The sequence below is a fragment of the Candoia aspera genome, chromosome 9 (genome assembly GCF_035149785.1).
Source record: "Candoia aspera isolate rCanAsp1 chromosome 9, rCanAsp1.hap2, whole genome shotgun sequence".
Taxonomy (NCBI): domain Eukaryota; kingdom Metazoa; phylum Chordata; class Lepidosauria; order Squamata; family Boidae; genus Candoia; species Candoia aspera.
The window spans coordinates 23,248,061-23,262,599 of NC_086161.1; the positions used below are offsets into that span (position 1 = coordinate 23,248,061).

General features: G+C 48.6%; 1 protein-coding gene across 6 annotated transcripts in view; it reads left to right on the forward strand.

Moving 5' to 3' along the window:
- Positions 1 to 491: 491 nt before the first annotated feature.
- The window catches only part of AAK1 (AP2 associated kinase 1), a 108,006-nt gene continuing 93,958 nt past the window's right edge, over positions 492 to 14,539 (forward strand). For 3 of the 6 annotated variants that reach the window (XM_063311560.1, XM_063311562.1, XM_063311563.1), the window contains exon 1: positions 503 to 692. In XM_063311560.1, coding sequence (XP_063167630.1) covers positions 530 to 692 — 163 coding nt within the window. In that variant the 5' untranslated portion in view covers positions 503 to 529. Of the gene's footprint in view, positions 693 to 14,539 lie in introns of all 6 variants that reach the window. The other 3 variants (XM_063311559.1, XM_063311561.1, XM_063311557.1) reach the window with 2 other exon arrangements.

Below are 14,539 nucleotides of genomic sequence, written 5' to 3' on the forward strand. Positions count from 1 at the left end.
GGGGGGGGGCGGCGCGGGGCCGGGGGGTCTGCCCGCGCCCTCTGCCTCCTCGGGGGCCACGAAGGCAGCCCGGGCTCCCCGGGCGCTGCCGCCGCTGCCCGCGCCCCCTTTCCCCCCGGGTTTGGGGCCCTTCTGGGCCGTTTGGCCCCCGCGAGCGGGCGGCCTTTCTCCGCCCCGGGCCTGGCGAGGACCCCTGCCCGCAGGGACTGTGGGAGCTCCAGGGCCGGTGGACCCGTAACCTGACCCCTTCTCCCTTCTTCCCGCAGGTCTGAATGTGGATCGCGCCCAGGCTCTGCCTCTCGGGACCGGCGGGGTGAGCAGCGCCTCCCTTTGAGGAGGAGGAGGAGGAGGAGGAGGAAGATCTCGCTCCCCGGGGATTAACCTCGTCTTCAGCCGCGGCGCCGAGCGCCGTCCGTCGCATTCGGCAGAGAAGCGCCTCCACCTTCGCACCCGCGGCGGAGGGAAGGGCCGGGCCGGGCCGACGCGGCTGGGGAAGAAGCCGCCAAGCGGCGCCCGCCCTTCGGGGACCATGAAGAAATTCTTCGACTCGCGGCGGGAGCAGGGGGGGTCTGGAGCCGGCTCGGGGCCCATTGGCGGCGGCGGCGGCAGCGCCGGGCCGGGCAGCGGCTACGTCGGCCGAGTCTTCACCGTGGGGAGGCATCAGGTGACGGTGGAGGAGGTCGTGGCGGAAGGTAAGGCGAGGCCTGCGCCGCACTCGGCCGGTCGGCCGGCCGGCGCTCTCCCCCCTGGCTGCTCCTGAGAGCGGAAGTCGCCTTCCCCGTTGAAAATACGGGAACGGTGCGCTGAAGGCTAAGGCCGATGAGAGGGGCAGGGGACAAGCCTGGCTTGAGTTTTTAATCAATAGGCATTCCTAAAATAGACTTTCTGGGAACAGGCAGCCAATGGCCGGGTACAAGGTGGCAACCCCCTTCCCCCGTTTAAGGGTGTTACGTAATGTGCTTGGCTTCACTGATGCACACATCGATGAGAAAGAAGGACGTTATCTATCTTTCCTTCTGGTGCCCCCGCTGTAAATGCAGGGGTAATTAGATGCACAGGTGGCATTTCCTCTCTGTATTTATAGTGCCTGCTGCATCACCAGTGTGGGGGCCCTGCTTGTCACCATGGGCTCCGGGCTCCAAACACTGGGGTTACATTCGGATGGCTAAAGATTGCACTCCTCACAGGCACTGTGCGGAAAGCCGACCCCCCCCCCCGCTTGGGTTTGAGCTAAAGGGGTGTAGTTGAACTGGACTTTTCAGACTTTGTGTGTGAAAACTGGCGAGATCTTGTTTTCTTCCTTTCCCCCCCTCACTGGTGCAAGGGGCAAATTCTGCCTGGAAGAATATAGACCTGACCTTCGAGATTTCTGTGTTTCTCGGGGTTGTGGTGGAGCAGCCTCGTTTGGAAGCGGGGGAGGAAAGAGTTGAGTGTTATGCAATGCATGGCAAATGCTCAAGTACCCGGAGAGAGGGGCTTTTGGTTAGCAGAATCAAATAGAGACGGTCTGGGCTTTGGGGACGGGGTCTTCCCTATCCTTCTGCCCAGGCCATTCGCTCCAGTGTTCGTTGTACCAAGCGGGGCGTCTTTCACACCTGGTTTCGGAGAAGAGGCTCCTGGATGTCAAATTGGCTGGGATTGATGCTGACCCCAGGTTACTGAAATGCTGCTGGTCATGCTAGATTGCCGCAGACATGACACAGAGTACAGAGCGAGTGGGCAGGCAGCCAGGCCTCCTTGTATCTCTCCCACCTGCTCCGACAATTATAAAGCCAGGACAAAATGCTGAGTCCGGGGCCCCTGCCTCTGCCAATTCAGAGGAGTCTTCGCCTACAGTGATCTCAGTGAGCTTTGCTGTGGAGAGGTCCTGTCTTCCTCTCCCCACTTCGTAAGGGCACTGCAGGGAAGTTAAAGCCTTCTTTGTGGTTAAGTAATTGCTGAACGATCCTCATCCTCACAAGCTGCTTGCCAGTAGATTCCTTTGTGGAGAGACTGTGGTCCCTTCATCTCTCCCCTCCCCCCCACTACCCCTGGTGGTATCCAGTGGGCCTTGTTCCTGGAACCGGCCTGCTTGCACGACAACAGAGTGAGCCGGGAATGCTGGCGATGTGGTTGGTCTCGCCAGACTGGGGCTTATTTTGGTTGGAAAAAACAGGGTGGATCTCCCTCCCTGAGAAAAACGGTTGTCTCTTGCTGGCACTAGAGGGGCTAAAGTGCAGATCAGGGAGGAACAGAGTGGGAGCCTGAGATAAGCTTGGGCTGAAGACCCGGGTTCCTCCCTGGGAGAAGGACTGCCTGTGTCCTGGGCCGAGTTGCCTTTCAGGGGAGGCTGAGTGGTCAGCGGGGTGGGTTTCCAGGAACATTTCTTCAACCCCTTCTGCACTGAACTTCTGGCATTGCGTTAATTAGTCTTGGTTGGCCAGTCTGCTAAGGCAAAGCTGTCATGAAACAGGGAGTCATGGCTTATAGTGTGCCAAGTGAGATGGGTGGGGTGGGAGAGTACGAAAAATGCTTAAGGACCTCCGAAAGGGGTTTTGAGTCTCTCTCTGAACAGGGACTGTGTTATGGGTTGATCAAGTGTTGGTGATGGTTGTTTAAACAGGAGTTAATGTGCGGTTGCCCAGATTTTAATTTGGAGGTTGTGGGCTTAACTTTAGCTGGCTGGGAATCCTAGGCGATGTTGTCCAACTTCTCTGAGGACCCGTTTGAGAGCGTTTGGTGCCATGTTGAAAGGTCTGACCAGGCCCATGAGCTTGGGTCTCAATCCCCACTTCGCTGTGAACCTTTTCTAAGGGAAGGATGGTGGCCTGCCAGCTCAGCGAGGTAAGGTTCACGTAGCACTTTGTGTACTACGTTGAGGTTATGAATAATTTAGCCCTGAGATAGTAGCTACCAGAAGGAGAAACCCTTCCTTAAGAAACCTAGTTTTGGTTGGTCTGAAGGCCGGTTGCTCTAATGTGGCACAGAATCCTGTGGAAGAGCTTCTGAAGGGAGAGTCAAGATATTTCTAAGCAGCGTCACAGCTATGTAGCATACATACTCACAACTAACACTTGGCTGAAAACCTGTTTTTTTTTTAATGCCTGAATTATGTATTGGTTAAACAGGACTGTAAAGCCGTATCAAAGCAAGCAAGCAGGTACTTAAGTTCAAAGTGGTTGCCGTGAGTACGCCATTACCCTTTGTTCTTTCTCTCTAGTTGCAGCAAAATTAAGTTTTAAGACTGCACATGGCTTAGGGGGTAGTACCAACTTGTGTCCCCTCTCGCATGGACAGCAGGTTTGCAACTTGGGGGTCCTCCTGGACTCAAAGTAGATAGAAGCCACGTCTAGGAGGGCCTTTACCCACCTTTGGCTGGTGCACCAGTTGTGGCCTTGCCTAGAACAGGAGATGCTGAAGGTGGTCACTTATGCCCCGACCATCTTTGGTGTGGATGGCTATAATTTGCTTTACGTGGGGCTGCCCTTGAAGAAACATCCATTGGTGCACCATGCAACAGCCCGTTTGCTTATGGGATGGTCTCATTACTGCCCTTCACACCATTGCTATGGGGGCCCCACCGTCTAAGGGCATGTTTCTGGGTGCAATTGGGGGTGCTGGTGAAAAGTTCTAGGACTCTGAGGAGGTGGGGTTCTATGACTGACTTTCCCAGATAGATCCTGCCCCCTACTCCGGTCCAGGTGGACAGATAATGCCTGCTGAAAGTCCCTGCCAAGAGGCTCCCCAGGAGCAGAGGCAAAAGTGGGCATTTTGCTTGTCTCACCTGGTTTGGTCTGCTCCCCAGAGGGAGGATGGACCCCACTCTCACGGCCTCCAGAAGCTGGACCAGACTTTTCAGAAGGCGTTTGGGGGGTGATCATGTTGCTTGGCACTGACAGATGAATTGTGTGAAGGCTTTGTAGTATGATTTGATTTTTGCATTAAAAATTACTCTTGTTCTTTGTGTACCCTGCTTAGCATTTCCTCAGATTGAACTGGTATGTACATGTCAATAAATAAATATTAAGGTAAAGTCTCCCTTGAGCCAAACTTAACTCCTGCTGACATCACCAGGGCCGCAACTAGAGGGGAGCAACCGCAGCATGTGCCCCGGGCGCCGCCCTAGTGGGGTGCCAAAATGAGTGCTGGGGGGCACCAAAATGGGCGTGGAATCCATGTTTGCCCCGGGTGACACAGACCCTAGTTGCGGGCTTGGACATCTGTGGAGTTTTCTTGGCAGTGGAATGGAAATGGATTGCCATTGCCTTCTTCCATGATGTTGACTCCCCAGTCTAGTCTACAGCTCTGGAATTTCCAGTTTGTGGCCCATCCAAATACTAACCAGACCCCACCGTACTTAGCTTTGTGAAGCTAAGATCAGCCAAGATCAGCTTGGAGCTGTGGAGAAGGGCCCAGCTTAGTTCTGTGAGGTAATGGCTGATGTAGCCAGTTTATCCTGTGGTTGTACCATGGACAGCCAAGAAAACAAGCCAAAGGATCATTGAACCAGTCAACCCAGAGTTCTCACTCGAGGCACCAATGACCAGATTCAGATTATCCTGCTATACATTATATAAAGACCCAGCTCTCTGGAGAAGGCTCTAATGCTGGGAAAGGTGGAAGGAAAGAGAAGAAAAGGACCAGCAGCAAGGTAGAGGGACTCAGCTACAGGGGAGATGGGGGCACTGTTGGAAGACCTGAAAGACCAGGTTGAGGGCAGATCATTCTGGAAAAGTACCATCTGTGTGGTCTTTATGAGTTGAAACTGGCTAGATAGAACATAATCAAGGAATCACTGGAAAGAGCCAGGTTCCCTGAAAAATCCATAATGCATGGAAAGATGGAAGGAAAGAGAAGAAGAGGACGGCCAGCAGCAAGGTGAATGGACTCAGTTACAATGGTGATGGGGGCACCATTGGAAGACCTGAAGGACCTGGTTACAGACAAACCATCATGGAGAAAATCCAGTCACTAAGAGTCAACATTGACTTGATGACACATAATCCCTCCCCAAAAGTGTTCTTTCAGTCTGCTTGTTCTGTGTCATTCTGTAGGAAAAAATATGATGTCACAGGTCCTACCTTAAGCTCCACTAGTTTTCTGTCTGTGGGAGGCTTATTTCAGACGCACCAGCATCCCAAGAGTGCTACTGACTCAGGCCACAGATCCTCCATAGAATCCCAGGTTCCACAAGAGGTCGGTAGGGGTTCCTTGAGAGATAATGGGGGGACAAAATCAGTTTTGGAACTTCAGGCACCATGCAGTGCAAGCACTTGCAGTGCTGGGAATTTTATGCACCATGACTCAGCTGCCAGCCTGCCACTTTGCTGCTGTTGTTGGGTAGGTAGAAGTGAATTGTATTGCAAAGTTTTTGTATTTTTTGTGATTTTTATCCAGAGCTTCCTTGAGACCTGAAAATTATTAAGGGTAAAAAGGTTGAGAAAGGCTGCTCTGGTCCAACAGTCTCCTCCCAGAAAGGCCCCAAAGAGGCCAAGAGGGGGAATATGCATGCAGTGTCTCAGGGTAACAAGGTGGTCCCATCACTGGTATTGAGAAAGTCACTGATCTGCATGGCTGTGGGAGGCAGAGCTTGAAGTGCTGCATTTGGAGGGGGACCAGGCTGTGGCATCTGCACCCAAGTGATCAACTCATCCCCTTTAATGACTTCTGCATCCAATTAAATTTGAGAATGGTTTGACTAACAACTGGAATTTATACTGCCAAAAATGGAAAATGTGTAATGCTTGCTAGCGTCTTTTGGGCAGGGAGCTTTAGGAGAGTGCACTTGCAACCTAAAACTCACCTGCACTGCTAAGGTCTTACTTGCTTCTCTGAAAGCCCTCTGCCACTCCATTTAACCATGGAAGTTGTTAGATACATGGCTTCCTGTTCCTCCCTCTCTCTCTCTCTCTTTCATCAACTTGCCTGTTGAAGACTTACTGAGGCTTGAAAGTCTGCAGCAACTTTGAACAACTGCAGGTGACCTAATGAAGATACGGGGTCCTTGGATCTTGCTTTTCTTCTCACAGCCAACACAACTATTACAGCTTTTAAATGTTGCAAAATCATCTTTTGGCCTTGCATCCTTCCAATATAGTGCTTTCCATAAGAGGCTACTTGCATCTTCGGCCATCATCCCAGTGATAAGAAATCAAGTTGTCCACTTCTGTATGATCTGATGAATTCTGTTTTAAGCAATTCTTCCCTCCCACTTTTCATCAAGGAGGTTGGGCTGTGGGGATCAAAGGCACGTTTTGCATCCAGTTGGCCCCGTGTTAGCTCAGTCTTCCATGTCCTCCAGAGATGTTGGAGCTGCTGCTCCCAGAATTTCCTAGCCCGCTTGGTCTGAAGGACACCAGGGTGGGGAAGGCTAGCCTAACTCCTTCAGCATAAGAAGCTTCAGTTACAGTATCTTCCAAGGACCTTGGTGGCCTCTTGACAATGAAAACAGCCAGGACTTGATCAATGGACTAATTGGGAATAAGGTGGCTTGATGAGTTGAAGGACCTTCTTTTGAAAGAGAAAAGTTCTAGACCATGCAACTCAACCAGAACAAAAGTTTCTTTGGAGGGTTGAGATAAGCAGCCCTGTAGCCTGACAAGGGCTTTCAGGCATAACAACCAGTTGCCCAGGTGTGAATGCATGTTGGCGATCAGGGAAGTGTGCAAAGCTGTTTTCCTTGTCTTTGTGTGGCTTAGGGTCAGGGTGTCTTCAAAGCTTGCTGGTGATATAAAGAATCAGTGATCGAGCATAATTGAACCTCCCATTTATTTATCCTGAATAAGTCTTGATCAAAAAGTCTTGCTCAATTGTTTTTAATCTAAATAGGAAACATTGGTGCTGACCTTAATGCACATTAAGAAGACACTTGGTTTTATAATGAATGATACAGTGCTTCTCCACATAACTATCTACTGTATGGGAATCTATTTATAGACTTTTTCTTAATAAAAGATTATTTCCCTATTTTGTTACCTTAAACATGATCAAATTCATAATATTTCATGCAGTTAATTTGGCTTTATTTTAACCAGCTTTTGATGCCTAGCACCTGAAATGTCACTTAAAATGCAGCTCTCCATCACTCCCAGGTTAAAACATTTGTTTGCTTAACAGTTTTTGTATATTGTCCCAATCGCTAGGATTCTGGCCAGTGCCCAAGAAGCAAAACCAGAAAAAGAAATGACACAAAAAATGCAGTATAATCTTTTACAGAACTAAGATTGGTTACCCAACAATCTACCATGATCCGAAGGCCCACTGGACAAGGCTTCAGGGCCTTTGGACTCAAAGGACAGTCAGAGGTGGACATATTTCTGGAGGCAGAGAATTGTGGAAGGGGGGGGGACTTACTGGAATAGCCTATTTTCTTAGGGCCCTGTGGATCTTTGGAGGGGGTGGGATTCTCAACTGGGACTTCTTGACGATGGGATTGAATGGACAGAATCCCGTTGGAGAAGGTAGTCCCCGACCTACCCCTGGTGCCAAGCTTTCTGGCTAATGGCCCTCCTTTTAAATTGGCCCCTTGTGAACCATATGGAGAGCCTGTTTTGGGGATGCCCTGCCCCCCCCCCTTTCTAATCCCTTCTGTGGTGCAGACAGTCCCCTTCCCACAAATGCAGACCGGCGGTACTGATGTGTGGCTTGGTATTAAAGCAGCAAAGTAGCTGGTCCTTCTTCTTAAAATAGAATTAGAATCAGTTCCAGCCCTCCTCTGAGGAGGCTGGCCCTGACTCTGGGTGGGTGGTGGGGTGCCCCTTCAGAGGGAGACTTGGTCTCCCCCCCACCCCCCACCCCGCTCCTTTTGCTTTCTAAGGAAGATGATTTGGGCCTTGGGAGGAAGAGTCTCAGCATCAGGAACAGCAAAACTTTTCCGGAGCACCTTGGCTGCCTCATGACTGCACGCATCTCTCAGCTGAGTCATGTTGCCGTGCCCCGGCTCGCCCGCCCGCTCGCTCGCTCTGACGCTTCCCCTGTGCTTTTCCCTGTGATTCAGATGTGGTTGGCCATCAGCTGTAGTAAGAGGGAGATCTCGGTTTTCAGCTGCTTGTTGGGGTTGTGTTTGTTCTTCCGCTGCCTGAGAAGGAGTGCGGGACTTCGTGTGCCCGTCTTGCTCAGGAGCTGCCCTTCACCCTTCCGTGAGTCACTCTTCAGGGCACGCCTTGCTGGAGGAAGGAGGTCAGCCCGGAGCAAGGAGTCATGCGAAAGGCAGCTTCCTCGGCATGGCTCTGGGCTCGGTGAATTGCCCTTGGTGGAAGCCAAATCCGTGAATCACGGGCTGTGTTCGCATAACACGCAGACCTCCAGGCCAGTCAGCTCAGCTGACTTAGCACAATATGCGAAGATTGGTTTGTACTAAAGCTTGGTTGGTATTTTTGTCATTCGGCAAGCTGTGTCAGTCGTTTGCTCGGTTATGTTATTGTGCAGCCCCAGAAAATAGGTTGTTCCAGTAACCATGTTAAGACTATTGTGTGAGCACACCCAGACTTGGTGGGGGTGGAGGACTGTCATAATCCCACTAGAACAGGGCCCTATAAAAGGACCCTGAACAACTTAAGTGGTGCTTTAGAACAAGAAGACAAAGTCAGCCATGTATTTATTTGCTAGATTTCTATCCTGCCTTTCCTTCAAAAGCTCAAGACAGCCTACATGGAGACTTCCCATTTTATGCCCCGTTTCTTGCGGATGCCATGGATGTCTTCACACGACATGCTAGACGAGGCTGAAATGGGCTTGGGTGGTGTGGAACACTGTATGTTACAGGAAAGTAGGCCATTGGCTCAGCGTGTTGTGTGAAGCTGAAATTTGGGGTGCGGTATCGGGCATAGTATTGTGAGGACAACATCTGTGCTTTGTTAACCCTGGTGAACAAACTCTGCTTAAAACCTGATCCGGGGCCAATCCGTAACCTGTTGTTTTCCATCTTCAGTATGGAAATTGCTTAAAACTTACTAATATCAACCTGTTAATTAAGCAATCCAGCTTTCTCCAAATGTTTTCAGATGTTCTGGACTGTAATTCCCAGAATTTGCAGGGATTCTAAGAGTTGTCAGCATAATGTGTCTGGAAAATACTAGGTGAACAAAGCTGTTTTGACTTCTGTTGTCCTTTTTTTAAAAAAAAGGTTACTTTATATACAGCTTGGCTTTCTTTTAATCAGGAATACAAGTTATAAACTGAACAGGCCATACCTGGAGAGGTAGCTGTTGCATGTGGACTGTGAAAATACTAAGTTCCTAGGGTTCTCATTCAGTTGTTAAGACGACCTGGTGGTTGGAATTTTCACATGTGGGTAAGCCGCAGGGCACGATCCACTCAGGAAGTCTCCCTGCGAGAAAGTCTGTTCAGCCAAGTGGCAGTTTGTAAAATGTTTGTGAGTAATAATCCAGTTGCTATCTGGCATTCCAACGTGTTTCTCAATGTGGGTGTGCGTGGAGAATGTGCAAAGCCATCATAAAAAATCATTAGGGTGTTAGGTAAAAATGGAAATTGCTCCAAACTACACATTCAGTTGCCACCAATCACCCAGGGATGTGATGCGGCACCCAACAGGTTTTGAGGCGTGGCCCAGCAACATTTGGAGGCCTGAAAGGAACTTCATCCTATTAACTACCCTCTGATCGGTAATTTAATCTCCTTTAAAGCAGAATAGGCCAGCATTAGGAGCTGTTCAAACCTTGCAAGTTAAATAAAACAGTAAAGATTCCAGACTCTGGGCTATTATTCTGAGCCAGCTGGGAAAGTTTTAACTGTTCTGAAGTCTCTTTGGGCTGATTCTCTGCGTCTTGCTATGCAGCAATGTGAGATTCTGTAGTTGAATTCGTCATATTAATTACTTCATTATGCAGGCTTACAAACTGCTGAAGTGTTCTTTGATTACAAAAGCATGCAAATAGTTTACTTGCTGCCTGGTTCCAAACAGGATCAGGTTTCTTGGTATAAGTGCAAATTGAGTGTTTGGCTCCATCTTCCCAGCTGCTTTCCCTAACCTGATGGCCTGGCCATTTGACCATAGGGATTTATATTTGGGGATTGTAGCCAAATAAATCTGGAAGGCACTGTCCAGGGAGGCATGCTTCACAGCATACTGTGCAAGGTCTATGCACTGCACATTGAGTTTCTAAACTCAGCGCCATTTGGTTTCTTTTTTAAAAGAAGAAGCAGCATTTATTGTAACTTTTTCCAGGGCTAGTGTTTATGGGCTTCAATGCTCTGGATGAGCACTAGATAGCAGCAGAGAGTCACAGTTTGATGCATGACTTTGCTGCCATATTCTCTGCTAGTCCTGCTGGGTGAGAATGATGGAAGTTTAATCCATCACACTGAAGGGCTTGAATAACGTGGCTTTATTGATGCACGTTTGCAAGAGAGAATTTGGGCTGGGATCTGCCACTCACGATAAAGGAGGGAACTATGGAAGAACCCCCAAAGGATTCTTTTTCCTTTGGGAGAAGGTACAGCGATTATATCAATACCCATTTCCAACCTTTTTTTATTTTAACCTCGCAGTTGACAACTGCATAAGTGGATCTGATTGGGGTAAATCGTAGGGGTGACACAGAAGTAATTTCATTTAGTTCTGCCTTTACTCTACTTTCGTTACACATGGTCTTATTATTGTTCTGTATTTTATATTCTGATATGGTCAATGGGTATTCAATAAAGTACTTCTTAGTGGCCAGGGACAAAGAGCAAGTGAGTATTGTCCAAAGCAGGCCAGACCATTTGGAGTGCTAAGGCTTGGGGTTACTGCTTTATCAAATGTTTGCCCGCCTGCCCGCCTGCCTGCCTTCTCTCTGGGAGTTGAAGTCCGCACAGCTTAGAGTTGCCAAGGTTGAGGAACCCTGCTTTAGTAAATGTCTTGGGCTGGAAACTCACATTGATCGAATAATCTTCTTGTCTCTTTGGGGAGAGTTCGCAGCCACACCCATGAGCCCCAGTGCTCGCCATGCATGCCTGCTTCCTTTTTACGCCAGGTTGCTGTGAAACACTCCTGGGATTGTATCCCTTCAGGTACTGCTTCACCCTCTTGACCCCCCCACCATCACACTTCACCAAGGTCAGAGGAGGACCTCCAGAGGTCTGCTGGCAGCGGTGGGATTTCCATCTGCCTTTGGCTGTGAAATCTGAATTCTGTCAGAGGAGCAACTTGGATGTCCCAGAATGGCAAGCGGATCAAACAGTGGACCACGGAAGATAACCCACCGGGTTCTTAGTTTGGAAGAAGTGGTTAAGACAACTTGCATGTTTGTTTTTTAATGAGCAATGTTCACTTATGCCATAAACCACCTTAAATTGACAGAACCCAGTGGCAGCCTCCAGCTGTCCCCCCCACGCCCTGGCTGTTCTCTTCCTCAAGCTCCTGGGGGGGCCAGAGGATATGAGGGAATGTGAGGGCCAGCAGCCTTGCACCCAGGCAACCCAAGAACAGCCATCTTGCTGCGAATACAACGGTTTATGCTCTTGTCCTGGCTGAAATGACTGAAGTGCCCTGTGAAATAGGCCGTGTGGGCAAGCGTGGTCGTTCTTCGCCCGCCAAGTTATGATGGGAAAGAACTGCGTAAGGGCGATATCTACCACAGGCTTGATCCCTGAAATGTCCTGGTAGAAGGCCGGGCCCTAGCCCAGTGAAATACTAAACTCTTCAGGGCTTTCCAACCACTGGGGATAAGGTGGAGCCTCTTGTCTGCCCCAAATTAATCAGGCAAGACCAGAATTCCACTCCCTCGCCCTACACTGATGCCCCCCAGTGTGCTGCATCACAATTCCCATAGTGCCTAATCAGCGAGGCCTCAGCCAGAAGCAAGTTGGTGGAACCAGTTTTAACAGGTGTCTCCAGCACTTGTAACATCTGGATTCCTGCTCGGTGAAGCATTTGGCTGGATCTGAAACAGGACACTTGAGAGTCACAACAGCCTTACTCAGAATGTCCAAAAGAATTTTTTTTTTGTATTTATTTTGAAAAGAAAGAAGAAACAAAAAAGGCAAACACCCATCAGTCGCAAAATACAGATATTAAGTGGAAAATGTTGCAAAATAATGTAAGAGAAAATTGAAAAGAAATACAAACCGTTCCACTGAAAGAAATCTTGCCTTTATCTTGCATCAACCCAAGAATGGCAAATAACATTCAGCGTTGCCCGCAGAAGGCCTTGTTCATAGGTGGAGGAATGAGAATATTGGCTGAGACCCGGTGGGGTGTCTTGGATCCTGCACTGCCCCTGCTTGCCATTTATCCTTGAAACGCATAAGCTTGAAGAGGTTGTCATCTCCACAGCGAATATGTAAATAAGCTCTTTGTAAAATAAGGTAACTTGCCACAGATTCACTTCCACTTTCTCTCTCTCTTGTGCCGGATTTGAAGGATGTGGGTTTGCAAGGAGCTCAATTAGAACTTTGTACACAGCTTGTGGCTTTGTGCTGTTACTCCATCTCTCCTTTTCATCCTACCCACAGCAGCTGCTGCCCCAGCACTGTTTACTTACCCACCACTTACCCCCAGCGAAAGACGAGGAGAGACATGATAAAACTCTCCTTTGCGCTGAACGCCCTGGAGGAAGCCCTGGCTCTCCCACGGTCCGACTGTCGTGGGTGCCATAATTGTGGCCACCGCGCAGTTGGGGATGTGCTGAAGAAAGGTATGCCTGGAGCTATCAGAAACCTGGCAGAGTTTCCAAGGAGCCCGGCATGCATCTTCCGGTTAGCAGGTTCCCTGACTTGCTGCCACCGGAGGAAGGCTGGTTTAGATAGTAGGGCTGCTCCACCTCCAGGGGAGGGGTGTTTTTCTTCGGGTGGGGGAAAGTTTTAAGCCTTTTGAGCTGTTTCCACTGCTGTGCCTTGAAGCATCAGCCCTCTCGTCTGCATCGGCCCCTGTTGTGGCTGCTGACTTGATCTCTGCAGTCAGGATGTTTTGCTCCTGTGCGTGTGCGCGCACACACACACAAACACAAACCCGTGTGCTGATTCCTTTTATCTGTTTTGGAGAAAGGTAGCAGAGTGGTCTCGTCCCTGGGGGAGCTGGGGGTGTTGACGACCGACAGGAAGCTCTGGCGTGGGCTGGTCCATGAAGTCACGAAGAGTCGGAAGCGACTAAACGAATAAACAACAACAAGCAGAGTGGTATTTTTTTCCTTTCCAGGGGGAGCTGATAGGGCAATTGCGTCTTTTAATGCATTGGAATGTGAGTTTTCCCCCTGCATAGAGACTTGAAAGGCTGAAGTTGTCTTGCTGGTAACTTTTTTTTTGTGGTTAATGGCTATATTTCCTCTTGGATGCGGGGCTGAAACCTTGGGGCTGACTCCTGGCCTCTGCTTTCCTGAGGATGTTAGTAAAGGTCTCTTTAACATGCTCTAAAACCTTAGGAAGGCTTAAAATCTATATGGCAAGTCTAGGCATACTTTCTAGCAAAGGGACTCAAAACAGGATGCAGGTTAAAAAGGGTTTTTTTTAAGTGACATTTGGTGAATCAGTGGGTGAAAATATTAATAACTTTTTAGTAGTTGGAAATTAAAAAGCTCACTGGAGAAAGTTTTTTTTTTTTTTGCCTGAGAGGCATTTCTAGGGCAGGGGTGTGCACTCCAAGCCTTAGGGTTGCCTTTGATCCAGAATTCCCACCATGATGGTCAAAATCAATTCCATAATTTCCAGTCATTGCAAGGGGGGTTACTTAAAAATCCAAGGAAGAGTCAACCTGGAGTTGGGTGGTGCCGAATCAGAGTAAATAAACAAATAAGCATATGCTGCAAAACAATTGCTGAATGCAATTTCAAAAACAGCAAAAATGTTTAGCAGAAAAGAATACTTTGTTATATAGCTTTCACACGAGTGAGGCGTAAGGGTGCCCACAGGGTGCTAATGATCAAGCAAATGGTCTTGTGGGGATTTATTTTTATTTTGTTGACAGAGCTGGTTGTCATATGCAAGTGAAGATTTTTCACTGGTAGTTTTACCAAATGCAGAGAAAGTGCCTGTAATGCTGTTGATAAGATGCTGGCAGATTGAATTGAATATAATATATGCCAATTTTGTAGTGATTGAGATATGCAACTTACCTTTAAAAAAAGAAGTCAAGTCCTTTTCAAAGGACTGGATTTACTTCTTACTGGAAGGCGGGCAGCCAAATAAATGGAACCAAGGAATTCATCCAGAAGAGATTCAAATCTATTTCACTTAAAATAAGAAAACAGCAAATATTGTGAGTAGCAACATCAGTCAGTAAAATTCAAAGATTGTGGAGGGTTAGGGTTCAAAAGTTCAGGGAATTCAGAAACTAACCAACCCAAAGCTTCATGAAAAAGATAGTATGACATTGCTGAAAAGATTCCTTCCTTGGTTGTCAAATTTTTAAGCAGGGAAGTGTCTCTAAAATGATACTGAGAAGGACTCTTTGATGGTATTTTAGCCTCAAGCAATTAGGATGTTAAAAGTAAGAAATAAAATTAGCCAGTTTGGTCTAGTGGGCTGGAAACCAGGAGACTGAGAGTTCTAGTCCCGCCTGAGGCATGAAAGCCGGCTGGGTGACCTTGGGCCAGTCGCTCTCAGCCCAGCTCTGCTCACAGGG